Source organism: Pristis pectinata, chromosome 16 (genome assembly GCF_009764475.1).
Source record: "Pristis pectinata isolate sPriPec2 chromosome 16, sPriPec2.1.pri, whole genome shotgun sequence".
Lineage (NCBI taxonomy): Eukaryota > Metazoa > Chordata > Chondrichthyes > Rhinopristiformes > Pristidae > Pristis > Pristis pectinata.
This window is the reverse complement of record NC_067420.1, coordinates 24,567,268-24,595,031: the sequence shown is the minus strand read 5'-3', so window position 1 is coordinate 24,595,031 and position 27,764 is coordinate 24,567,268. Positions and strand designations below refer to the sequence as shown.

Sequence of the window (27,764 nt, the reverse complement as noted above, 5' to 3'; positions counted from 1 at the left end):
CAGGCTTGATATCTCTGTGACAATCAGCAAATACCCCAGCATTCTCATACAGCTGGTGATGACACGGACAAGGGTGGACTTACTATCTGTGCAATGTTTCTAGGTGAGTGGTTGACTCCACTCACTCTTTAAGAAGTGGTTTATAATGGGATATTACATACTTTCCCTTGATTTTAAGATGATATTTTTGTTGCATTTTAGTATTACCGAGATTTTAAATATTTATTTCATCATTAGATTTCAAATGTAAAACATATTCCACATCTACAAATAATAGATAGCCCTTCTGAATGAAACAAAGGATCAGTTACAAATTGTCAACACTTGTAAATTTTAATATACACTTCAATGGAATGAGAACGTTGAACACACCAAAAATATTTATATTACAAACTTTATTGCCATAATTTATAAAATAAGCATGATTCAAAGTTTTCAACTCAGCTCAAAGGGAGTTTTTTAATTCTGCATACCTCATGATTTAGAAAGTAAGCATCAATATTTAAGCATCTTATAATTGCAATGAAACTTAAAGTTGAATAATATATTTATGTAAATATTAAATATTTCAGATTCTGAATATAGAAGAATTTATGAATACAAGTTTTGCTGATTTAAACTAATTAAATTTTATGCAGTAATTCAATAAGTGCTTTAATGATATTTAAATTGAACGTCTCAATGATTGAATTGTTGCTCACAATGTAAAAGCTAAAGATGATGTATGGCAAAATAAGTCCAAGAAGTTGGACATCTTTTGAAAGTATTGCAAGTCACAAAACTGATGTACACATTCCATTTGTACAATGATGCACCACTCATCTAGCACAAAAATAATAAATAAATTGGATTTCACTGCAATAATAAGCTGACAGTAATAACACACCACATGCAAAGGCCAGTAAAAATTTGGCTGAATAATTGAATGCAGCTTAGTTTAAGCCAGTCATTCTTAACATCAGAACTATTCAACTTTTATACAGACATGTAATACATTGCATAAAAATATGCAGCAATGTAGAGGCCTTTAATGAAAATAAACTACATAATTAGACTTTGGACATTGTGTTTAGAAATTTGGTCTGAGCTGTGAAACTAACAACCAAGATAAAAAGATAAACAATGAAATGACAACTGTGCTGCTATTATTAGAGAAAATGGAATGTTAAAATATACATCTGCCTAGTAACTAACAACTCTTGTTCTAACACAAGTTACTAATATTAGATTAAATATGCTAACTGGAAAAAAAGGTGCCCACTGCAAGTCTTTGGTCAATGATGAAACAGCTGATAAAATGAAAGGGCAAAGGTTAGACCATCTACCTTCTTTCTGAACTGAACCTCGATTCCCTAAAAGTTGGAATCCTCCTTTTCCCTTTAAGAAAACATATGTATCTTGTCATACGGACAAGTCATTTTATTTTTGTCATACATTCATATTTTTACATTCAGATAAATATTCATGTAAAAAAATGTCCAACAAAACAAAATCACTAAAAAAGCATAAACATCTGTGTGCACACAAAGTACTGCTCTTTTCTGTCAAAGTTGCATTTCAGCAGCAAATTCTTCATAAACAATAGATAACAATGATAAAATTAACTGGTCCTTGTTTCTGGTAAACAATAATTAGAAAATTAACATCTTAAAAGCACTTTCTTGCCTTGTTCCCTTGAAGGTTACTTGTGAATTACTTTAGGATTCAATTTCATCTGAAATCATTGCTTAAATGTCTACCCGTGTTGCTTGACCAAAGAATAGAAAGACAGAAAGGCCAAAAGTATTCATGATACTGATTAAATTGAAAACAGACGGCCAGGATCCTGACGTCTCTATGATGTAACCTGCGAGGTACACAAAGGCAACCCCTGCAATGAAGGAAAGTAAAATTAACACTCCTTAGGTCTGTGGAAGCACGCCAAGTAGCCCTACTTAATACAAGACTTTTTAACTGTTTGTTCTCTAAACTTTGCATCAATGGGATGATGCATTGATGCAAAATTCATTGTCAACACTAGAAGAAAATAGAAGCCTCTCAAGACTGCCTCGTCATTCAATGTGATCACAGCTGATCTATCCCAGGGCTCATCTCCTTCTCTTGACAGTTTCCCACAGCCCTCAATTCACTGATCATTCAAAAAAATTATCCACCTCTTCTTTAATATCTCCAGTGACCAAGCCTCCACAACCCTCCATGGTAGAAAATTCCAGAAATACAACACTGCGAGAAGAAATTCCTATGCATCTCAGTTTTAAATAATTGCCGCCGTATAACTATGTCCCCTCATTCAAGACTCTTCCACAAGTGAAAACATTTCAACATCTATCCTGTCATGCTCCCCCCTTGGAATCTTCTACGCTTCAATAAGATCATGCCTCATTCTTCTAAACAAAGAATACTGATCCAACTTCTTTAGCCACTTGTCGTAGGACAAGGTTCTCATCCCAAGAATTTGCCTAATAAATCTCTTCTGTACTGCCTTCAATGGTAGAATATCCTTCCTTAAATAGAGTGACCAAAATGTGTGTAGTACTCAGGTGTGGCCTCACTAATGCCCTGTATAGTTGTCATAATAGATCCCTGATTCTCAAAATAAAGCCCAATATGCCAATTGCTTTCCTAACTATTTGCTATAACTTTATGTGATTAATGCACAAGAATACTTCTGTACTTCACTCCTCAGCAATCTGTTTCCATTAAGATAATAGCCTTTTGATTCGTCCTACTAAAGTGCATAGCCTCATACTTTCCACTCACTTAACCTATTTATATCCTGATGCAAGATCACAATATTTTCATTGTAGCATGTTCTCCCGCTAATTTTGTCATTGCCAAACTCTGATACCTTACCTTCTATCTGCTCCTCTAGATCATTAATATAAATAGTAAATCATTGAGAGTCAAGAACCAATCAAGGCGTTTCACCAGTTACATGCTTCCTGTCCCATTTATGCTGACTCTTTGTCTTTTACTCTTTGATCCATGCTAAAACACTTCCCCAATACCATAAGCACTTATCTTGTTCATTATCTTTTTATGTGGCACCTTGTTAAATACATTCCGGAAATCCAAGAGCACTACATCAAACAGGTTCCTCTATATCAACTCTGCTTGTTATACCGTTGAAGAACTCTTTATCAAACATGATTTACTTTTCATAAAACCACAATGACTTGGTTTGATTACACCATGCTTTTCTAAATGACTTGCTATTTCTGTCTTGAGCACAGACTCCAGCATGTTGCCAACAATAGATGGTTAGCTAACTGGCCTATAGTTTCTCACATTTTGTCTCCCTCCTTTCATGAACAAGGAAGTCACATTTGCAATTTTCCAATACACTGATGTTATCCTGGAACTCAGTGAGTTTTGGAGAAAACTGTAGAAGCTCATTCAACTTGTTTTGATATTACTTCCAAGTTTTCTCTCATAACCAATTTTCTCCCTCCATATTAGGTTTTTAGTCTCTTCGTGCCAGTTCCTGAAAAAAAATCCCAGTCCTGTGGTCTATCACAGGCCTTGACCTCCTTTGTTAACCACAGATGGTTTCTCTTTCCCATGGAATTCCTCTTTCTAATTGGGATACATTTCTGCTGAGCAATATGAACTAGCTGCTTAAATATCTCCTACTGTTCATCCATTGGCCTATCCCTTAGTCTGTGTATCTGGTCCACTCAAGGGAACTCTACCTTCATACCACACTAATTGCCCTTACTTAGGTTGAGGACACAAGAGACTGCAGACACTGGAATCTGGAGAAACAAATAAGCAGCTAGATGAACTCGGCAGGTCAGGCAGCATCTGTGGAGGGAAATGGACAGTTGACATTTTGGGTCACCCTAGTCTACTCCTCAATTAGCATCAATGTCCCAGTCCTTCCCAAAGTACCTGACCATGCCACACAGGTGAGGTACTCTTCCTTTCCTATCACCCAGGACCCTAAACACACTTTCTGTGCAGTATATATTAACTCTTTCAATCTAGTGTACTGTATCAGTGGTAACCATCACTGGCATGCATAGTCTTGGCCCAACATTGAAAATGGGTAATATAGGGTGAAATTTGTTAATAACTACAAGTATTAATAACTATTGGTTTAATACTAACGTGTGTTAACTTAAGATAAGATTTCTTTGTTAGTTACATCAAAATACACAGTGAAATGCATCTTTTGTGTAGTGTGTTCTGGGGCAGCCGGCAAGTGTCGACATACTTCCGGTGACAACACAGCATGCCCACAACTTCCTAACCCGTACGTCTTTGGAATGTGGGAGGAAACCGGAGCACCTGGAGGAAACCCACGCAGACACAGGGAGAACATACAAACTCCTCAGACAGCGGCAGGAATTGAACCTGGGTTGCTGGTGCTGTAATAGTGTTGCGCTAACCACTAAACTAACTTCATATGGATAAGTAAAACTAAGTACTCTGAAACATTGTTTTGGATTGATCCACTGGACCTGATCAAATCTCCCAATGGTATTTTGTTTTACATTGTGTCTCCAACTTATGCAAATGCCAGGGAATTTTCCTAACATTAAGAAATGTTAAACTTACCAGGAAGTCACACTTGTCTGCAATTTCCAAATATTGCTATGTAACTGCTAATCTCTATATACGTGAATACACAGAACGCACATTCTGAAGGCCACAGAACAGGGCACCCAATAACTTGGGACTATTATATATGCTTACAGAGTGTAATTCTCCAAATATTGCAAATTTAGCCATTGCTTAAGATTCCCTCCAAAACTGAGAAAGGATTTGTGTAAAATAAATACTGGGAATGCTGGAAATACTCAGTAGGCCAGCTAACATATGTGGAGAGAGATGAAAAACACGATGATGCTGGAGGAACTCAGCAGGCCAGGCAGCATCCATGGAGAAAAGCAGACGGTCAACATTTAGGGTCAGGACCCTCCTTCATATGTGGAGAGAGAATCTGTGTTAATGTTTCAAGTCAATGACAATTCATCAGAACTCCACTTGAAACATTAATTGTGTTTTTCTCTCTCAACTATCACTTGACCTGCTGAATACTTCCAAAAGTCACTCCAGTAACGGTTAAATATTTCATGAGAAAAATATATTACATGACACATGGCTGATACTGAAATCCCATCAGACTACAACTTACAGTGGAAGGTATTAGGTAGAATTTCCAGAGCAGCACAATACATCTCAGAAATGGTCTTTATTGCATTTTACTCTAACCAAAGCATATTTCAATTGCATAGTGCTGAAAAAAATGCAAAAATAAATCGAGGCCACGGTGACTACTTCTGGATGAGCCTAGAAAAAGGAGTCATGCATATGATGGGGAATAAAATATAGCATCTAGGAGGCATTTTGTTTTAAGTCCATAAAGCAGTGATGTTGTGAACCTTGAAGTCCTTCAGTACCACTGTCACTTATAAAAAGCTGGATGAAAGCACACATGACACAGACCGATGTAGAGGCAGGATGGGAGTAAATGAGACTGGAACTTTATGTGGGATAGAAACTGTGCCACCTGCAAAACTGGTCTGAATTCCACTTGCAGCACTGTGGATTCTAACTAATCAGAGAAAGCACAAAACTGTACTTGTCTGCTGAGAGTTCAAATTCCAAAACCATAATGATAGGTGAATCAAGATAATACATAATACAGCTCTTATCTGAATATATTTTTGTTATGTACTTATCAGGTATTTTTCTGTTCTGAAATATAAACATTGTGTGCATGTGAAACCTACTGTGCCAAGCCAACTGTGAAATAAAAATTCATACTAACCAAACAAGGCTCCACCAGTATTCATAATACCTAAGTAAATGGAAAACAAAAAAGTAAAAATTCACAAACATTAAATTTACTTCTCAAGGACTGGAATTAACAATGGTTCACTAAGTAGCTAACTACTTTACAATCATTTTGCTCATTCAGGAGGAAGGCAAATATCAGGAAATCCCAATGTTAGTAAAAGTTCACTGTGCCATAATTTCTGGTACATGGTGGAGATTGGGATAGAAGCTGCTTTTTTAAAAACAATTTCACATCAGGTACTACAACCATTTGGATGTGGAAAGATTTTACATTATACAGAAGTGTAAGATTATGGAAAGGTCCAAGCCGGACACGTGGAGTTTTGGAGCCAACAGTAGGCAAAAATCCAGAACCAAATCCAACTGGTAGAGACAGAAGGATGTTAAATGCCTTTTATTTTTGTTTGATAACACTCCTGCGAATGGCCAGGTGATGTTTCTGCAACATTAAAAGGTGTTATATGAATGGATGTTGTTGTCCTGAGAGATTCCACTACCATTTGCAGGCAGTCGGATTCATGTGTTGGGTCTGAACAAAGTGATGCAGTACATTTTGTGTCAGTGTGGCTGAATGCAAACTCTCACCCACCATTTCCTGCACAAGTTCACAGTCTGGAACCATGGCAGGTGTTCAAGACAAACAAAGCAATCCTCTTACAATGTTGGCTGAGGGAGCAGCCTCACCATAATCATAGATATAGAGCACAGAGACAGGCCCTTCAGCCAATTCATCCATGCCGATCAAGTTGCCTGAGTTAGACCCATTTGCCTGCATTTGGCCTATATCTGTCTAAACCTTTCCTATCCATGTACCTGTCCATATACCTTTTAAATGTCGTAATTGTACCCACCTCTGCCACTCCACTGGCAACTCAAGCTGTCAAGCTTAGGTACCTTATCATTTGTTGATAACAGTTGTATGTTAACTCTTGTACTTTAGCCAACCTATGGCATAATAAGGGGTTTCTTTTACCTGTGTAAACGTAGTTCTACTCACTACTTACCAAATAGTGAGCCTGCGCATGACGGTGCCAAATCTTGAACATTTACAGAAACACCACTATTAAAACAAAGTAATTTTTTAATGTTTTACACATTCATTTTTATCTGGAGTAAATATTAGTTCTGTGCAACACTAAAACAGATCAGATAAATACAACTTGATAGACCTTAAATGGAATTTTATAGATGATTTAGCCAGCATTTCAAACTTAGAAGGATAATTTAAGATTTTAACCCCTCTGTGAGTACAATTTGATATACAAAAGATACCATAGTATGTTTATGCACAACTGTATTACGTTTTTAGAAGTTTTAAAGTGCTTTACAAAAACTGGTTATAAGCTGTAACAGATGACTCAAGACCTGCAAATTTAATCTCAGCTTACCTGTGACTGAAAGTCTGAAGTCCTAAACTAGCAGACAGAAATATTAAGGCTTGATAATAGTTGCCTGAGTAACTCAATAATTTGGTAAAGATACTGGATAATCCCATGGCAATCACCTATGCGAAAAGAAATATATATTGCTTTTACTTCTATTCTCTTATGCAGCTGAAATCTTTGCAAAATGCTTTACATAAGGGTTTTCAGTCATCATACCTGCATTAACTTACGCACCTTAGCGGTGTCAAACCCTGAAAAATATAAATAAAAGGAAATATTAAATCATCAGTATTGACAAATTATTGTACAGGTTTCTCACCTGTATGAATGTTTTGTTCGTCCGAAGTACTTGTTTAGCTAACTTTAACAGAGGAATAAATTATAAATTGGGTTGTCTTTTGGTTTTCCACATCAGATTTTTTGTATTTGCAGGCTTGTATTTTTATTCAGTGATTTGTACTCCCAATGACTCAAAGCACTTCAGAAACAAAAACTTTGCCATAATCAATTCCAACATTTGCAAACGTAGTTAATTAAGGAAGCTACAAAATGATTTATAGACCACCATTTTATCATCTTTTCAAGGTAAATTGGAATGAATCAGAGCTGTTTATTAGAATAATAAGTAAGGCACTTGCTTATCAAATTCTGTTTTTGAAATTAGTATTTTAGGGTAATTTTTAAATGTTAACAGTTTGTTAAAATGCATCATTAATAATTTGAGACACAATGAGAATTTTCAAAACACAACAGAAGTGGCATTTTGTAATCCTTGTTTTGTGTCTAATTGCTCCCTCTTGTCAAATGGCTTGAGATGTTTCAGGAACTAAAGAGAAGTGTACATTGTCTGCAATGGTCCAAATTAAATTTTTACTGGCGATATTGTGCACAGCCTGAGGTGCTGTGTCTGAGCGGGTTAGGAGTGTGGCTAGAGATCAGAGTGAAAGGATCGCTAGCAAATTCAGATTCAGATTTGGGATGTGAGAATACTAGTTTTGTATGCTGGGAAACTTTACTCCAGGAGGAAGATAAATTATTTTAAACTACTGTAATTTATAATCACAGCTCTATACAGGTAATCTCTGCTTCCAAAGACACTTTACTCAATGATTTTGCAAAGTAGCAGTTCCTATCAGGAAGCTTTGGATTTAAATCCCTTAATTTAAAATTAGGACCACTGATTACTTTTATATCAAGATTGGAAGATCATATTTTACAATTCTAATCTTCCATGCAAACCTATAAATATGATCCTCCAATATTTTCAATCGAAGACGATGGTTTTGTTTTACACTTCGTTGTCTTATATAGTATGATAAGTCAATGTAAACTAGTTTCTCACCAAGTCTGATCAGATGATCAGTCAGCAAGCCACCAAACAAGGAAAAAGGAATGGCAACAGCCCATGGGACCACATTGAAAACCCAACCCTAAAAGACAGAAGAGAAAGACAGCTCTTAGCAAGAAAATTCTTCCATTCCTCTTCGAATGAAACTCACGAAGCTTAGTTGGAGCCTTCAGTATGATATCTGAACATCCAGGATATTGGTCAAAATAAAATCTCCAATTTTGTCAGCAGCTCAATTGTTTATTATAACATATTCTCTTTATCAATTATAAAAGAAGTGGAAGAAAGACTATATAAAATTAATGTTCATGTCAGGATCAAAAAAAATCTGATGAATTCCAAAAGTATTCTCAATTCAGAGTCTGGTAGCTGAAAATCTCTACTGCACGGTCAGGGGTAATTTTTCCGCTGCTGGAAGCCTCGACCACTGGCGATGCACATCGCAAATTTAATGTACCTTACAAGTAATGTTTGCACACTTATGTACAAAGGATGCACCTAATGCCATGTATCACACAGGGAAGTTTATAAGAGCTAGAAGCGAGAGTAGGCCGTTTGGTCCCTCGTGCTTATTCCATTATTTGGTAAAATCATGGCTGATCACTTTCTTTTAATATCCAATAACCCAAACGACATTGATTCCAATCCTCCCACAGATGCTGCTCGACCCACTGAGTTCCTCCAGCAGATTGTTTATTGCTCCAGATTCCAGCATCTTCAGTCTCTTGTGCCTCTCTCGAAAGATTAATACTTTTACTTAAATTAGTGAGCATATTAGATAGTGCACAAGTCTGTATTAATTGTTGCCTTTCTATTTTGCTCTTGGTTTCACCATCATTTCCTATGAACTATACAATATTCTCCAACTGAGGTAAATCATTGGTTTTGGTCCTATAACTGCACTAAACCAATGTTCAAGAGCAACCCACAGAGTTTTATCCTCTCTGTAGGGCAATTGCCAAGGCTCTAGTGACCGCTTCCTTTTGATGTCATGATCTAGATTGGAATCACATCACCATGCCTTGGATTTAGAGTTGGCACATATCAATGAATAGAAGCACTATATTTGATTTTGCTTGGATACTCATTCAAAATTGCATCTCGAAGAACTAACTTTTAGTGAGAACATCATTTGTTGCCAGATGGAAACACAGAAGTTCTGAAAAGATTTTGCTAACATAAACATTAATTAAGTAAACTAGATTAAGATTCACAGGGTAGAGGCAACATACCTTAGACTCAGGAAATAAATCGTGGAAGAAGGTTGGCATCCATGACAAAAGGCAGAAAAAAGTGCCACCCATGCAAACATGGGCTACAATGACAGCCCTGTTAAAGAAGAAAACAAATATCAAAAGAATTACATGTTGTAGACCAATTAGTACAAATAAAGAAAACTAGGAGCAATGAAATGGAAGAAGCCAAGAATGTTTAGATAACTGATACTGTGTAGAAAAGCCCTCATTAAAAAGAATATTAAGGAATCTCTCCAGATAAAGTGGTCACAACAGGGCATTGTGGGTGAGTCCTGGTAAGGAAAGAATGATTTTCCTCCCATGACAGAGAAAAAAAAAGTCAAAGACTTCTGTTCAAAATTTGTGGTACTTGTTCCAATTGGGGGAAGAGTCATGATTGAAGTCATTAAAGATTTGACAAAGTAGAGAGACTATTTGTGTCATAGATAGAGAACTGCAAGTCATAAGCATAATGTAAACAAGTGCTCTCAGGGACTGGGTAAAAAAACACCGATTCAATGTTCTAGATACAGTGGCATGCAAAAGTTTGGGCACCCCTGGTCAAAATTTCTGTTACTGTGAATAGCTAAGTGAGTAAAAGATGACCTGATTTCCAAAAGGCATAAAGTTAAAGGTGACACATTTCTTTAATATTTTAAGCAAAATTACTTTTTTATTTCCACCCTTTACAGTTTCAAAATAACAAAAAAGGAAAAGGACCCGAAGCAAAAGTTTGGGCACCCTGCATGGTCAGTAATTAGTAACACCCCCTTTGGCAAGTATCACAGCATGTAAACACTTTCTGTAGCCAGCTAAGAGTCTTTCAATTCTTGTTTGGGGGATTTTCGCCCATTCTTCCTTGCAAAAGGCTTCTAGTCCTGTGAGATTCTTGGGCCGTCTTGCATGCACTGCTCTTTTGAGGTCTGTCCACAGATTTTCGATGATTTTTAGGTCAGGGGACTGTGAGGGCCATGGCAAAATCTTCCACTTGTGCCTCTTGAGGTAAATCCATTATGGATTTTGAGGTGTGTTTAGGATCGTTCTCCTGTTGTAGAAACCATCCTCTTTTCACCTTCAGCTTTTTTACAGACAGTGTGATGTTTGCTTCCAGAATTTGCTGGTATTTAATTGAATTCATTCTTCCCTCTACCAGTGAAATGTTCCCCATACCATTGGCTGCAACACAAGCCCAAAGCATGATCGATTCACCCCCGTACTTAACAGTTGGAGAGGTGTTCTTTTCATGAAATTCTGCACCCCTTTTTCTCCAAACTTTCCTGCATCCTCACCACAAAATTCAGCATCAGAAGTTTGCAAAGGAACATCTAAACAAGCCTGATGCATTTTGGAAAGAAGTCCTGTGGACTGATGAAGCTAAAATAGAACTTTTTGTCCGCAATGAGCAAAGGTATGTTTGGAGAAAAAAGGGTGCAGAATTTCATGAAAAGAACACCTCTCCAACTGTTAAGCACGGGGGTGGATTGATCACGCTTTGGGCTTGTGTGGAAATGAAAAAGTAATCTTGCTTAAAATATGAAAGAAATTTGTCATCTTTAACTTCATGCCTTTTGGAAATCAGGTCATCTTTTACTTGCTTAGCTATTCACAGTAACAGAAATTTTGACCAGGGGTGCCCAAACTTTTGCATGCCACTGTAAGTGGAAGGGATTACCAGTTCTTTTGTTGATGAACACTGAAATAAGATGGATAAGTATCTGGTTGAGAAACATTGCAAGATTGTAAAATGGATTTCTGTTACCTGGCTAATTATCTGTGGAGGCTAACTCACCAGGGAATGAAACATTTACAAGTTAAATGGATAGATACAGGCCCTCCCCAGGTCACGACAGGGTTCCGTTCATGTGAACTGTTCATAATCCAAACAGTTCACAAGTCAGAACCGTGTTCCCACACAGCAAAAGATGCCTGCTGCCTCACAGCAGCCGGCAAATCCATCCCGCTGGTCTCCCAAACGCTCGTTCGTATGTATGCAAGTCAGGCGTTCATAAGCTGGGGAGGATCTGTATCCTCAAAATTTACTGGAACATCTTAACTAATTAGGGAATACAGGCCATCCCCAAGTAACAAATGGCTTCTGTTGTTACAGACATCCATAAGTTGAATTTGTCCATTAGTTAGAAAATACACAGAGAAAAATCACTCACTATGATATCCACACCTCCACAATATTGCTATGAGTGGTATCAAAAAGATTACTAAGCAAGAACAAATACTGAAAGTGGAGATAGAAAGGAAACCAGTTCTGCCGTCGTAGGAACAAATGTATATGTACATAGATTGGACTTTAGAATTTAAAAATATTATGGGAGCTCATGTACTGGTGTCTGTATGAAGGGTGTTTGTAACCCAGGGATTGCCTGTATTTACACGGAGGCTTTTGTGAGGAAACTATTTGGATGTGGTGTTTGCCTGTGACAGATTGGGGCTGTAATTATGCAAGATCAAAGCTTGACGGACCCAAGGCACTTCTTCTTCCGGAAATGAAGCCAGTGCATTCACAAGCAACTTATCAAAAACTTGGGAAGGAAGCTACTGGGCAAACAACTAGATGGATTGATAGCCTGGGTTAGAAGGAGAGGAGCTGGGGAAGGAATGAAGATAGTATCCATAGTACACCATCTATAGTATAATACAGCACCTAGGTATCACCCAATTGCTCCAAAATTCAATTTAGAATTCATACATGACAACCAATCAATATGTACACTCAGCGGGAGAAGTTCACTTTTGGTCACCATTGAGAAACATGTGGATGAGTACAGGTCACCCACTGTACTCCCACACATTCAATTCACTTGAAATCAATAAAGCCAGTTGTGCACAGCACATGCAACTAGCAGCCAATACTCATGTATCCACAGCGCTGGTAAGCCCATCTCCCACAATGGTGCTCCTTACAAACAAAATAAGAATTAAGTTAACATTGTCAATAAAACATTTCATACTGGAGTTTCAATCTAGAGTTTTTGTAATTCATCTTTCACAATCCATGCTGCTTGGTAATGGTTAGATTTAATGCTTTTTCTAATTATTCCCCTGAGATGTGAATTGGTGGAGCACCATTTCAAGCTACTAGACTTGTCCCTAGATCATTGACCTGAAATGTTAACTCTGTTTATCTTTCCATAGATGCTGCCCGACTGGCTAGCTAATTCCTTCGTTTTCTAATTTTATTTCAGAATTTTCTTGTGTGCTTTGCACTCTGCCATGATGTACTTGTTTAAAAAAAACTTGTGACACATGGTAGAAGATTACCCATCTGCATTATGTCATTTTCCTTTTCATAAACAGTTACTTTCATGTCTAAAAATATCTCAAGGCAAGCAATCCATTCCAATAGTCTCTATGCACTCTAAAACCAATTAAAATATTTTTCTTGACAACAGAGCCACCTTTGTCACTGCACCAACTTTTCCTATAACAATTCCAAAACTACAAAACAAAAGAAAGTGGAAAAGAAAAACATTATATGAAGAATCAAAAGAATTCCAGTAAATATACACTCTGAGCAGTAATAACAAATGAGGAAGTCCTAGGCTGGAAACTTTAAAAATATAATGTTCAAGACAGAATTTTAATAATTTGCATAATGCCTCCCAAATTTAAAATTTAATCAAAATATCGTTAGTTGTCAAATACCAAGTACAGAGGTTGATTTTGCTATAATCTATATTTCACCACATACTAAGTTTAGACCTTATGTCGCATTACCAAGTTATTAAAATAAAAGTAGCAATAACACTCACTTTTGGAGTGCTTCCCACCTCAGTCTTGTCACTTCAAAGCAGGAAAAGTAATGTGTCACAAATACTTTCTGTAGGTAATACATCTTGCTGCCGGAATTTAACGAAAGTCCTGCAGGCAGTGAACATACCAATCCTTACAAATAACTTGTTGCACAAGTCATATGTGTAGGCTACATTTAAGTTTGCGTTCAAGCCCCACCCCAAGGCAAGAGCACACAATCCAGGTTGATTCTTCAGTGAAGAAGTGAGGGAGTGCCCTCTGCTGAAGTGTTCTTTTGCAGAAGAGAAATTGAACCATGACTTTTAACATCATCCAGTCTGTTAGAAGGACATTAAAGAATACATGGCACTACTTGAAGAGCAGGAGAGAACTCCTGGTGTTCTCAAGCAATGAAAGGAGCAACATTACATTCTCTCTCTTTCTTTCTTAAACCTCTAGAAAGAATACTGCAGTCACTTACCAGACAGGAGCGCTTCTAAACAATTTTCTCCATGGAACTTTATTGTTCTTTGAATTCACTAGACTGTTGCCCAAACTTTCCAAAGATATTATCTGGTCTATATGACATAAATTGTTACCAGTGTCATAAAAATATAAATATAATTGCATAAAGGAATAGTAAATCTCACTGAAGAGAAAAATTGAAAGACAGCAATCATAATTAATGTATACTCACCTTCTCCTTTAAGGAAATATTTCCACATGCAATAGGCCCACAATATGGAGGGGAGACCAGAGAAGTAGAAAACACTCTCCCAGCCATATCTGTGCAATAAAACGGATCCTACAGCTCCGATTAATAACGTTCTATAGAAATAAAAATGTTTCAGAGTCATTAGATTACATTGGTAATCAATCACATATCATATTCAAAGATCACATCTCTTGTCAGAGTACTGCATCCTATTAAATGGACCATACAATGCAGCAACTAAGGCAGTGATGCTTTGTAAATAATTACCAAGATTATGTTATTTTCATGGAATGTTTTTCCAATTGAGCAGCAGCAATTCTTACATTTCAATGCAAAATATTGTTTTCATGCAGCTCACTGTTATACTGAAAATAACTATGACTTGAATTTGTATAGTGCCTTTAGGGTACTAAAACATTACAGGACCATGAATGAATGAAAAATGTCATTGAACTAAAGGAGAAATCAGGACTAAGAAAATTTAAAAAGACTAAAAAAGATTAAGACTACGAGCTTAATTAAATTGGTAAAACCTAAGGACTTTTTTCAAAGAAGGAAAGATTGATTGAGAAGTTTGGAGCCAAGGAACTCAATAGGTAAAGGCCTATATAACTGTGGTGAGGTGAAGGATATGGGGTATGACCAAGAATTCTCAGAAGTTTTCAGGGTTTAAGGAAGTTACAAAAATATGGAGAGGGAGAGGGAGAATGAGAGGGAGGGGGAGGGGGAGACAAACCTATGAATTGATTTAAAGAAGACAATGAATTTTAACATTTGGCATAGGTCAGCGAATGCAAATGTGAAACTTGGAAGGAGGAGACAGTTTTTGGATGTTTGTTTATAGGAAGGCGAGAGGCCAATTAGAACAGCATAGGAATAGTCAAATCTACATGTTATGAGGGAAAGTGTCTGGGTCAGTAAGATACCTCCTTATAGCCTTACTCCACCTCTGCATTGAATAGCTTCAGTGAGTGGTCTTGGCTGCTACTCATGGTGCAGTACTGAGACCATGCCACACTGTCAGAGGTGACATCTTTGGAATAAGACATCAAACTCAGGGGCCCTGTGCATTCTATTAAATAAATATAAAGGATCCCTTGGCACTGTTTCATAAAAGAACAAGCCAATTTACAATTATCCCGACAAATATTTATTCTGAATGCATTTTACCAAAACAGAACCTTCAAATGCATGCCCTTTTCTTCAAATTAGTAAATAGCTTTATTCCAAAGTAAGGAGAAAGGAAGGAAGAAATTAAAATCCACAACACCAAATAAAGGCTCATGTACAAAAGTAAACAGAATCTGACAGGAATCTATTATTGGATGTGTAGCTTGATTGCTTCCCTAATGATGTCCATGTCAATCAATTAAACCCTGGCCCACTATTAATCCAGTGCCAGATATAACACCAATTAGGTACTACAATGACATTCCCTCCTTTACTATCAGACTAAATGCTGCATAACATTTACTTTTTCCACCAGAGCCATTCTTATTGCATGGCTAAAGCATCAGAGTACATGTAGGTCGTGTGCTGTGATGTGCCAAACCAAGGTAAAAACCAGGCAATTCTAAAACTTTTAGCCAGCATGAATACTCTGAACGATATTCAATACATATCAAGTGTAACCTTCCTGGGCCACATCTTAAAAATAATAAGTTTAATGCAAATGTAAAAGAACAATTAAGGACACAACTTCAAGTTTGCCAATTAAAAGTTGTACAGACTAAGACAGAATATCACAGAATTGCATCAGCAACAAAAGTTACTGTTGGTAATGGGAATTCACTTGTGTTACTTTATTCATTATCTTGGTAGATCTACTAAGAAACATATTTATTTCCACATACAACAAAATCATTAACAGAAATGGCCAAACAAAATATTCAGTTCAATAGGCAATTGGGAATGGACGATAAAGGTTGGCCCATCCAACAATGTCAGCATCGCTCAAACTAAAAAAAATGCAATAATGCTCTTTCCACAAATAAGAGCCACAGTAATTTCAAGCCTGCAAATGTTTAAAATACATGCAGTGGTAAGTTTATGACTTGAATTCTCAGTTACTGGTAATACACATAGTATTGTTATCCATTAGTAAAACTGGGCATTTTTCTCTTGGTCCCAACCTCTTGCAATCTGTCTCTAAGGTACAACTTACCCAACTTGAGCACCTGTGCAGACAGTGCTGGAGGTAAACGCTCGATCACTTTCTCGCACTTTATTGGAGAATAAACTTGTTAGGGATGGATAAAATACACCTAGAATCCCCACAGAAAAAGAGAGATGTTATCATCCATTGTAAGTTTATTTACCTTGAGGACAATTGTCATTGTTGAAGGAGTAAAAATTGCTCTCAGGATTAAAATATTTCAAATGTTTATAAGTTTTGTGGTCCAAAATGTCAAATAGTGGTATTTTGACAAGAAGGAATACTGTGAAGCACTGCACCCATAAAGACTAATGTGCTTATCCTGTAAAATGAGCTCTTTCTGCAATTGAGATTTGTCAGTTTTGTGACAAACTACAATCTTGCTGTTAATATCCACCAGCAAAATACACACCAGGTCATAATCTATTTGTCCTTTTGAACTTCCATAATTCTGCCCTTTTTCCACTATCAACATTCAAACAGAATCTTATTTTATGAATGTGCATATTGAAAGTAAATAAATGACCGATTTGGTGTTAATTCACATCATTACTGTACCGCAGCTAAAAGTTGGGTTCTGAAGTATGGAAGGGGCATGACAAGAAGGATTTTAAATTGCACAATGAAAATGGAACCAAAAGCAAGGAGGAAATTGGTACAATACTAACCACTGTTTTGCAGAATAATGACAAATGCTGATCTTTTTTTAATAATAACAAATAAATAAATGCAAAAGCAATTCTCCATTTACTCAGTAGAAGAATGCTTCTTGCATTATATTACTGGACCGTAGGATAATGTAAGTTAAAAATAAGTTTATATTCAGTTTAAAAATTCCCTTCAATAGACTTCACTTTTAAATAGACCAAAATATTTAAGTTATGAAACCTAATTATTTGTTGGTGCAATTTCCAAACAGTTACTGTCTTGTTTTCAGCTGTTTATCATATTAAATAGTCCATTTACACATAATAACCAAAGCTCCAGTGCATAGTATTTGAAAAAAAAATCCTTTACTTCACACAGTTACTGATACTTTCAAGCTTTTCAATGCGGCAATCTGCAACTAATAGAACCCCCTGCTAATATCAGCCATACTACAAAGGATACTATCCTCAGTTGTAAAATATGGGTGCAACAGCAAATTAATGTGGATACTGAAAATATGAAATAAAAAGAGTGGATGTTGGAAATATGAGGAAGGTTAGGCAACTGTGGAGAGAAAAATAAGTAATCAGCAAAAATAAAGGAGAGGAGATCTCATTGAAACTTACTAAGTTCCGACAGTTCTTGTCAAGTTCAATGCAGGGAGGATGTTTCCCCTGGCTGAAGAATTAGAACAGGAGCCATAGTTGGAGAATAAGCGATAGGTCATTTAGGACTGAACTGAGGAAAAAATTCTTCAGTCAAAGTGCGATAAATCTCTGGAATTCTCTACCCTGGATGGCTGTGAAGACTCAGTCACTTGAGTTCATTCAAAACATATATTGAAACATTTCTGAATATTAAGGGAATCAAGGGTTACGGGGATAAGATAGGAAAACGGCACTGGGTATTAAGATAAGTCAATATCTTGATGAATGGCAAAGCAGACTCATAGGGCCAGAAGGCCTACCTCTACTTCTGTTTCTATATAAGAAAATAAGAAATAGAGTTAATGTTTCATATTAACTACCTTACATCAGCACTAGAATAGCAAAAAAAAAGGGAAATTTTAAAATGCAGATAAAGTCAGAAGGAGAGGAGAGAACAAAAGGGAAAGCCTGTGAAAGGCAGAAAGCCAGCAGAGATTAAATGACACACCGCGATAATAGAAGGTGTTGTTTGCTAATAAAAGGTCTGTCTGGATAAGATGTAAATGCAGAATAATTATCTAAAATAACAGAGGAGTGTGGTGTGTGCTGGAAATTTGAAATAAGAATGCTGATTATCTGAAACTGTTAAACTCAGATGTTGTCTAGAAAGCTGCAATTGCCTGGTTGGGTTTGTTCCTCAAGCTTCACTGAAACAGTGTATGAGGCTGAGGACAGAGAGGTCAGAGTGGGAGTTAGATGAAGGATTCAAATGATAAGCAACTGGGAGCTCGGAATCATGCTTGCAGAATGAACTGGGTAAGGAAAGAGTTAAGTTGAGAGGTCAAGCAAGCTAAGTTTACCCAAGGTCAGTTGAAGATAAATGGAGTAGTTAATTAATTGAGAGCACACACAATTTATAGACATTCCACAAACCATGATCAACTCCTAAACTGTAGGAATAACAATGTGCACCTAATACTTTTGTGATATGATAAAGGATGGAAAGGAAGGCAAACACAAGAAAAGCATTTAAGCGTGCAAGCAAAATTAGTTTGAAATAAGCAAGGGATTAGGACATACAAATGAACTTGATACTTCCGAGGGACAAATGCTGGCAGTTTGCCTTACCCGATGTAACATGAGAAGAATATGAATGGGGCTTTCCAACTGAAACTGGCAACATTGTATCTAGTCGTAATTTATTGCTCTAGAACTAGCATGTTTTTGCCAAAGGCTTTGAATAAACCTGATTGCACTTTATAAAAGTGCTGTCACACAAAATCAATTCAATATATTAAGATTACAACTTCTAGGATCCTCTATCACCTAGCAAACATTTCCCTTGTCCAACAAGAGCTTTGGGTAGATCTAATCACGTTTAATCGCCAAACCTTACTCTTTTACTACTTATTACAACATCACCATTGACATTTTTTCCACAAGTGTCTCATTTTACTGTGGCCATATTACCAACTCCTTCCCTTCTTACCATACATGATAAGGCACTGTAGCAAGAGTGTTGTTTAACACTGAAGTAACTGTAACACTCATATAGAGATAAAATTAAATGAAAATAATCCTTATTGATATCAGTATTTTATTTACTTATGATTTTTAAATGCATAACGTGTTGTTTACGGGAGCTTAATTAAAATTAGAGGATTCTTCACGAGCAAAACACTAACAGTGCCTTGGTAGAAGGCAAACTCAGGTTTGATGTTAAGAAGTGTAGTTTCATACCACAAGTGATAATTACCTGAGGTTGGCTTTTGATGGACTGCTGAAGAAAAAGATCTGCCACTGTTCAAAAACAGAGGCAGCATGGTGTTGTGATTGAATTTTTGGGATTTCTAGAAATTATAGTTTATCCATTTCCTCATCTCTAATTATTTCCCAGGTTTTGTTGCTAAAATTCTATACATTGCTTGATTGACAATATGATTTTATCTCTGTTTTTCATTAATGCTGCCTAGTTTTTAGGAAGGTATTTAATTATTATGTCCTATACCGTCTTCTGTACCCTAAGGTTCAATACTGACCTCGGGAGTTGTTTGTGCAAAATGTTTGTGTTCTTCCTGTGACTGTGTGGGTTTCCTCCAGGTGCCCCAGTTTCCACCCACATCCCAAAGACATGCTGGTTGGTAAGATAACTGACTGCTGTAAATTATTCCTTGTGTAGATAGGTGGCAGAAGCATCAAGAGTGCTGATGAGAACATGAGAAAGAAGACGTTTCAGGGAAGGTAGTGGGGCAATGGGACTGAAGGGTTTGCTCTGAGAGCCAGCACGGACTCAAGTGGACTGAATGGCCTCCTTCTGTGTTGTAAGGAATTATGAGGAATATATTTTTTTCTTTTGGTATTCTGGACTGTGAAAGCATCTTCCTTTGCTTATTCCTAGTGTGCTATTTTATTTATCCCATATCTCTGGAACTTTGGATGTTTCAAGCTTGTTCCCATCTATCCATTCTACTCAGACTTTGCCACCAATCCAATTTATACATCTCATCCAAGCATTGCAGCTCCTTCCTCTGAACTACTAGTGACAGGATCCCAAGAATCGCACTGCCACTTCTACACTTTCCAATATTGTTTTGAAAACGTTCTTTGAAGCTCCTCTTTTGCATGGTTGGGTATATGAAGAGAAAAGATTTTAAAGGTTTTATGATGAAAAAGCAGCAACTAAGGATTTGGCAACACTTCTAATTTGTGGTGACATTGTATGTCCATTGATGATTACATAAAATTTGAAGTTTGGGAAAGGAATCCAAGCAGTAATCCATTCCAATGTGCTTGAAATAAAATGACCAGATTTAGTGATCAGTGCAAAGGAATGGCACTCATGGCTGACCTCAAGGAACTCACATAGAAAAGGTTAAGACAGGAGGCTGATTTGCTGCTTTGCTGCTTTCCACAGTGATTTGCAACCAGGCACTGCTTACTGGGGATCAACAATACCCAACAAAATGATACCATCAACCTGGCTGAAAAATTCTCAGCAAATCAAGACCGCAAATCAAGAAGTAAAAACGCAGTGATGTTACTTAACCTTTTTACAACCAGTAAATCAGAGACTGAACATACAGGTGTGACTAAGAAGATGAAATATTATAAACTATTTGAAACTATGGAACACTTCATCACAAAATGGAAGGAATGAAACACTTAAATAATTAATTTTTCAGGATCCAGGGGGATGCCTAGCAACAATTTTGGCCTACTTTGCGATTAGAAACTCAAACTCACATCATTCCATAAGGCTGAGCACTTTCAATGTTTATTTAGAGTAAGAAGAGTACATAAAATCCTAATCCAAATCTATATAAACTTCACAACAGTCTAATGTATGAAGGAACAGAGAATCAATGAGACCAACTCACGCATTTTTATTTTTAACCTCAAGACCTGTAGAAGACAAAAGTTGCTGGGGTAGTTTTACAGAGAGTAACAACAATCGTTTGTTGCTCCAACCACAAGCTCTGAGACATAAAGAAAGACACCTCCTTTCCCTTTCCCACCATTGTTGTAACTCACCCTGTAACAAGCCCATAAGGAATCTGGATGCTGTCAAAAGAACAATCGGCGCAGAGCTCCTGTGCACGACGAGTGGAGTTAAGATGATTACTGATCCCCAGGCACAAGTTGAAAGCATAAGTATTTTGTCTCCACCCAATCTGTTTAAAAAGAAATGGATAATTTTGAGTACAAATTCACCTGTTGTATGCGTTTAAATATCAGATTTTCACTGAAAAAATAAGTTGCATTCTAATTGGTCCTCTTCACCCTTATGCACTTATTTATGCAATACATTGTAAAAGGGGTTATAATTATATGTAACATATTACAACAGTGACATTACAACAGTGGGCTGTATAGTTCAAGTTCTTTCTCATAGATGTAAGAAAATGAAGCAAATCTGAATTAAAATCAGAACATGGTACATTTATTACTATTACTAAAGATCAAAGGTAGATCAAGAACTCGTAATTCAGGGCTAATTTGTTTTTCCTTACAAAAACGGCACCAATCCTAAACTTTTATCCAAATGACTGAAGCTAACATTCAAATGGTCCATTCCTTGGAGGTAAATGAAAATGATCTGTTTTCTTCTCCACCCCACCCCCACTCCACCAGCTATAAATTAACCCCTGCAACACCAAATACAATGCAATAGCAGAAGAACAGCAGTGTTACATCACCTTTGAAAAGTTTCACTCAGGTAGATTATTATTTAAGAATGACCAGCCACAGAAGTTTCAACAGACTTCATTCGACTGAAAACAGGAGAATGAAAACTATACTGGATCTATAAGGAGAGTGCATCCTTTTAACCGGATTTCCATTCTGCCAGTGGGAATTAAAACTAATCTCATAGTGATGCTGTACAAAATATGTCATATGAAAAATATCATAACAAGCACAGAACATGAGTACACTGTGCTATTTCAGCTATACAGCATATAAACTGTTGCCTAAATACAATGTTTTAATTTGTAAATTGAAATTCAAGGGCAAGCCTTAATGCAGTAAATTTAAAGTTCAGTTCAATCTTCTCATCTTGCAAAAATGGGAAGAATTGCAGCATTTGGATTTCCATTCAGATCTATATCTCTTACTCCTGCAATGCAATCTTCCCCGTCCACCTCCCTCCCCCACCTACCTGAATGACCATCTGCTTCTACACTACCATATTTTGGGATTTAGTTACTCATTTTTTACATCATCAATACCTCTTTATTTCTGCAGGTAGTTTATACAACCAAGTTAGGAAAGAATATACTGATGTAGTTTCACAATAAAAACTGGTAGTCTAGGTAAGCATAAAAAGAAACATTATATTCTATGTCAAAACAAACAAAAGTGTTGATTTGGCAAACTACACAAACACTGAAAATATTAATTTCAGCAAAAAAAAAATTCCTGGAAAATAGCTGTTCCGACTCATTTAAGTACATTTTTTAGTTGAAATGCTCATCTTATTCTGTAGATCTAATGTCTTTGCATAATCCACAAAACGGAAGATCATCAAATTCAGTCTTAATAACTTTGCTGCCTCAAAGGAAAGTTAAATCCTGGAACAAAGGAGTGTGGATTAAAACTGAGTAGCAAACACTTGGAACACAAAGCCACCTCAGGTGGCTTTCACTTCGATGCACTACAGAGAAATGGTGGACTGTTGGAAATTTGTGTTTCAACAAAGGTGTTAAATGGAGGACTGGCCTGTCCTCCTCTTCTTTGGCAGTTTCTCAGGGATGAGGACAACTTGCTTCTATTCCATTTCTGTGGATTCTGAGGTAACTGATGGGGCCAATGTGGAACCTGCAGTCTCTACCTCAGATGGAGATAGTAAGTAGCCGACAGAATGGGCAAGTTGGTGGTTTGTGATCCTTTTGCTGTTTGCTCAGGGTTTCCTAATGCAAGGGATCAATATTCTCAGTGCCAACTTGCCCATCCTGTCAGCTCCTTCTCCACTTTGAGTGGGTATGGCCCTAGACTCAGTGGAAATCTTGCATTTCTTCAATAAGGCTTGGACCTTTTTGCACTATTCACCTGGTAAAATTGGCTTTTGAGGTTGTGAGAAATGCTGTACAATGCAAGTTCTTTAAGAGCCAGTTAAATGCAGCATCAAAATAAAATTTTTCAAACAATGAAGATGATGAACTTCTTAAAGAACCAATTCTGCAACCAACTGATCAAAATAAATACATTTTTATTGTTTGGCGCTAGTTGTTTCTACATGTCCATATACATGGCGGCATAATCATTAGAAAAGATTTCACTGGTGCTTGGGAGGTACGCATTCTGTGATGGAGGGAGAATCGCATAGAACTTATATATAAGTTCTTCTATTTTTATACTTTTTATATCTTTTTACTTTTATTTTACTTTTATTTTTATATTTATATAAGTTCTATGCAATTCTCCCTCCATCTATATATATATATATATATATATATATATATATGTATATAAGAGAGAGAGAAAGCTATAAAACTAATTAAATGGGCACTGAATACATCCATAAAGTTATAAAAACACATAATTAAAACAAATTAATTTCCTGATATGTACTTTTTGATCATTTAATTAAGCTTCCCGCTCATTCTCTCTCCACCATATCCTGACAGATGACATATCTACTACTCATATCTATGTAATGCCATTTTTGTACCAACTTTTTTTAAAACTTTATTTATACAACACGGTAACAGGCCCTTTTGGCCCAACAAGCCTGCGCCGCCCAATTATCTCCCTTGTTTCCTTTTATTAATGAATACAAAGGAATTACAATCACGATTCAAAATGAAATGTATAGAATTAAAATGTCTATGAATTTATAGAATAATAGATTGTTTGACTGGTAAAAAACAAGTACCAACAGGAGGCCAGAGCAGAAAAAAAACCAATTCCTAATGTCTGTTTGCTTTCTAAAACATTTCACTGCATGTAGAACAAGAAGCTCAAGCCAAGTAGCTGTCAGTCACATTTAGAAATGAAAGTTTTGTAATCAATGACTCATAGGTATGGTCAGCTTCATCTCATTCTCTAACACCAAGCATATGGTGATCTGAAGCAGATTGAAATGGTATGCACAAATCTTGCTTGACTGTGCTCAACCCATTTTTTCCTTCAGCCACTTGTGGCTCTGCTGTTCCAATCAAGAGCGACGCCTGGGACTACAGACATGCCACTGGTGGCAAGACTCAACTAAGCCTTAGGCAGCAGATGCCATTTATGAGCTGTTTCAATTGACCTTAGACAGTAGATGCCAATTAACCTTCAGCTCATTTCTGACTTCTACATCTCAATGCGCAGGCACTGATTTCACTGACCAGGAAAGAGAACATGGCCAGTGATTCTCTAGGGAACCACCAGTCACAGGATAGGAGCGCAAAAACACAGTAGCTGAATTATTGGTATGGTCACCAGTAGCCTGGACCATTCATCCAGGCATCCAACAACAACAGCTTGGGGATTTAAATTCAGTTCCTTAAATACTGTAGACCTTGAACTAAAAGCTTGTGTTAGTAATAATGACCATGAATCTACAGTGATTTCTATGAACCTACAGTGAATCCACTTGTGATTCACTAATCTGCCAGTCCTACCCAGTTTGACCCATAAGTGGCACCAGACCCATAGTAATATGATGGACTCTCAACTGCCTCCTGAAATGGCCCAGTTAGACCCAGGCTTCAGCACAATTAGGAACACACCCTGCCAGCATCACACACAGGCTGTGATTGAAAAAAACAATAGAGAAGTATAATTTGGCCCATTATCTTTTGCATAATTGCAGTACATGAAACATGATATATTGCAACATAAAGAAATTATTGAATATAACTATTAAAATATGAACTTTTTAAAATTTCCTTCTCACCTGTCACTGATGTAGCCACCTAATATTTGCGTCAAACAGTAGCCCCAAAAGAAACTTCCAAGTACAATACCAGACTGTTTCTTGTCCCAGTCGAATTGTTCTGCCATGGCAGATACACAGATGGGCAGCGTCACTCTGGCACAGTACAGTAGGCATGTGCCAAAGAACAAAAAGGGAATCCATGACTTAGCTTCTAACCTGTAGGAATCAAGAAGTACAATGTGATTTTTCTGTTGTGGGGGCACCACAAAATACCATGAGCACAACTGTGCAAGCTATGTCAATTGTTTTCCAAAGAACACAACCGTGAAAAATTAACATAAGAAAAATTATAAGATTTAATTCTACACACTGAAAATAGAACTAATGTTGTATATGCTAAAATGTGCATTGGCGCATGCAGGAACATCTCAAGGGCAAAACCTTCCATTCTTTACTCATATCAGTCATACTACTTCCAGTTTTCCTAGTCTCGCTATAACTTCCACAGAGTGGTGTACCCATTCATCACCTTCTTTTTCTTAATTCATTCAAGGGATCTGGGCTTTGCAGTCTGAGCCAGATCTAATTGACCATCCCTCATTGCCCTTGAGAAGATGGTTGTGAGCTGCCTTCCTGAACCGCAGCAGTCCTTGAGGTGTGGGTATACCCATAATGCTGTTAGGGAGAGAGTTCCAGGACTTTGACCCAGTGACAGTAAAGGAATGGTGATATACTTGATTGATGAAGGTAGAGCTGTGGATGTTGTCTACATGGATTTTAGTAAGGCTTTTGACAAGGTCATGGTAGGCTCAATCAGAATATTAAGATGCATGGAATCCATGGTGACTTGGCCATTTGGATTCAGAATTGGCTTGCCCATAGAAGACAGAGGGTAGTAGTCAATGGGACTTATTCTGGCTGGAGGTCCGTGACTAGTGGTGTTCCGCAGGGATCCGTACTGGGACCTCTGCTGTTTGTGAAATTTATAAATGATCTGGATGAAAACGAGGATGGGTGGGTCAATAAGTTTGCAGATGATACAAAGATTGGTGGCGTTGTGGATAGTGTAGAAGATTGCCAAAGGATACAGTGGGATATAGATCAGTTGCAGATATGGGCAGAAAAATGGCAGATGAAGTTTAATCTGGCCAACTATGAGGTGCTGCACTTTGGGAGATCAAATGTAAAGGGACAGTACACTGTTAATGGCAGGACCCTTAACAGAGTTGATGTACAGAGGGACCTTGGGGTCCAAGTTCATAGCTTCCTGAAAGTGGCTGTACAGGCTGATAGGGTGGTAAAGAAGGCATATGGCATGTTTGCCTTTATTAGTCAAGGCACTGAGTTCAAGAGTCAGGAAGTTACGTTGGAGCTTTATAAAACTCTGGTTAGGCCCCATATGGAGTACTGCATTCAATTCTGGTCACACCATTACAGGAAAGATGTGGAACCATTGGAGAGGGTGCAGAAGAGATTTACCAGGATGCTGCCTGGATTAGAGGGCATGTGCTATAAGGAGAGGTTGGACAAACTTGGGTTGTTTTCTCTGGAGAGGCAGAGGCTGAGGGGAGATCTGATAGAAGTTTATAAGATTATGAGAGGCATAGATAGAGTAGACAGCCAATATCTTTTTCCCAGGGTTGAAATGTCTAATACTAGAGAGCATGTGTTGAAGGTGAGAGGGGCTAAGTTACACAAAGAGTGGTGGGTGCCTGGAATGCGCTGCCTGGGGTGGTGGTGGAGGCAAATACAATAGAGATATTTAAGAGGCTCTTAGATAGGCACATGAATAAGCAGAGAATGGAGGGATATGGGCATTGTGTAGGCAGAAGGGATTAGTTTAGTTAGGCATTTAATTACTTGTTTAATTAGTTTGGCACAACATCATGGGCCAAAAGGCCTGTTCCTTTGCTGTACTGTTCTATGTTCTATTGCCAGCTCAGGATGGTATGTGGTTTGGATGGCAACTTCTAGGTGGTGGTGTTTCCATGCTTTTGTTGTCCTTGTCCTTCTACCTGGTAGAGGTCATGGGTTTGGAACGTGCTGTCTAAGGACCACTGGTGAGTTGCTGCAGTGCCTCCTGTACATTTTACAAACTGCTGGTACTGTCTGTCAGTGTCGGAGTGAGTGATTGGTTGTGGATGGGGCACCAATGAAGTGGGATGCTATGTCCTGTATGGTGTTAAGCTTCTTGAGTGTTGTTGAAGGTGCACTGATCCAGGCAAATGGAGAGTATGAACCTTACAGATGGCTTTGGGGAGTTAGAAGGAGAGTTATTCCCTACAGGATTCCTAGCGTCTGACGGGCTTTTGTAGACTGGCTACTCCAGTTTCTGGTCAATGGGAACCCCCAGGATGTTGACAGTGGGAGATTCAGTGATGGTAATGCCGTTGAATGTCATGAAGTGATAGCTGGATTTTCTCTTGTGTGGCGCAAACGTTACTTGGCACATAACAGCCCAGGCATTGATATTATCCAGGTCTTTCTGCATTTGGACTGCTTCATTATGTGAGAAGTCTCCTCAAATCTGTACCTACATAATGATACTCAATGGGTTTTTTGACAAGAAACAATGACACTGTGAAGCCAAATTCTGTTTTCACCGATATCCACATATTGCAGTGGTTATAAATGAGGATCAAGAATAAGAGCCAAGGCCAATGTTCTTCCTCTTTTGCTCAGGGGATGCTCAAATGATGTACAGAAGAAATAGGCT

The 27,764-nt window shown here is 37.5% G+C and overlaps 1 protein-coding gene across 3 annotated transcripts in view; it reads right to left on the bottom strand.

The window, feature by feature from the left end:
• Window positions 1–376: 376 nt before the first annotated feature.
• slc17a9b (solute carrier family 17 member 9b) overlaps window positions 377–27,764 on the bottom strand; it is a 31,324-nt gene continuing 3,936 nt past the window's right edge. The window contains exons 2-13 of one of the 3 annotated variants that reach the window (XM_052031240.1): window positions 25,067–25,264; window positions 21,217–21,356; window positions 16,400–16,499; window positions 14,218–14,348; window positions 14,002–14,098; window positions 9,771–9,867; window positions 8,533–8,620; window positions 7,407–7,441; window positions 7,194–7,309; window positions 6,810–6,865; window positions 5,777–5,806; window positions 377–1,870 (exon numbers count right to left, since the gene is read on the bottom strand). In XM_052031240.1, coding sequence (XP_051887200.1) covers window positions 1,728–1,870; window positions 5,777–5,806; window positions 6,810–6,865; window positions 7,194–7,309; window positions 7,407–7,441; window positions 8,533–8,620; window positions 9,771–9,867; window positions 14,002–14,098; window positions 14,218–14,348; window positions 16,400–16,499; window positions 21,217–21,356; window positions 25,067–25,264 — 1,231 coding nt within the window. In that variant the 3' untranslated portion in view covers window positions 377–1,727. The remainder of the gene's footprint in view (window positions 1,871–5,776; window positions 5,807–6,809; window positions 6,866–7,193; window positions 7,310–7,406; window positions 7,442–8,532; window positions 8,621–9,770; window positions 9,868–14,001; window positions 14,099–14,217; window positions 14,349–16,399; window positions 16,500–21,216; window positions 21,357–25,066; window positions 25,265–27,764) is intronic. The other 2 variants (XM_052031241.1, XM_052031242.1) reach the window with 2 other exon arrangements.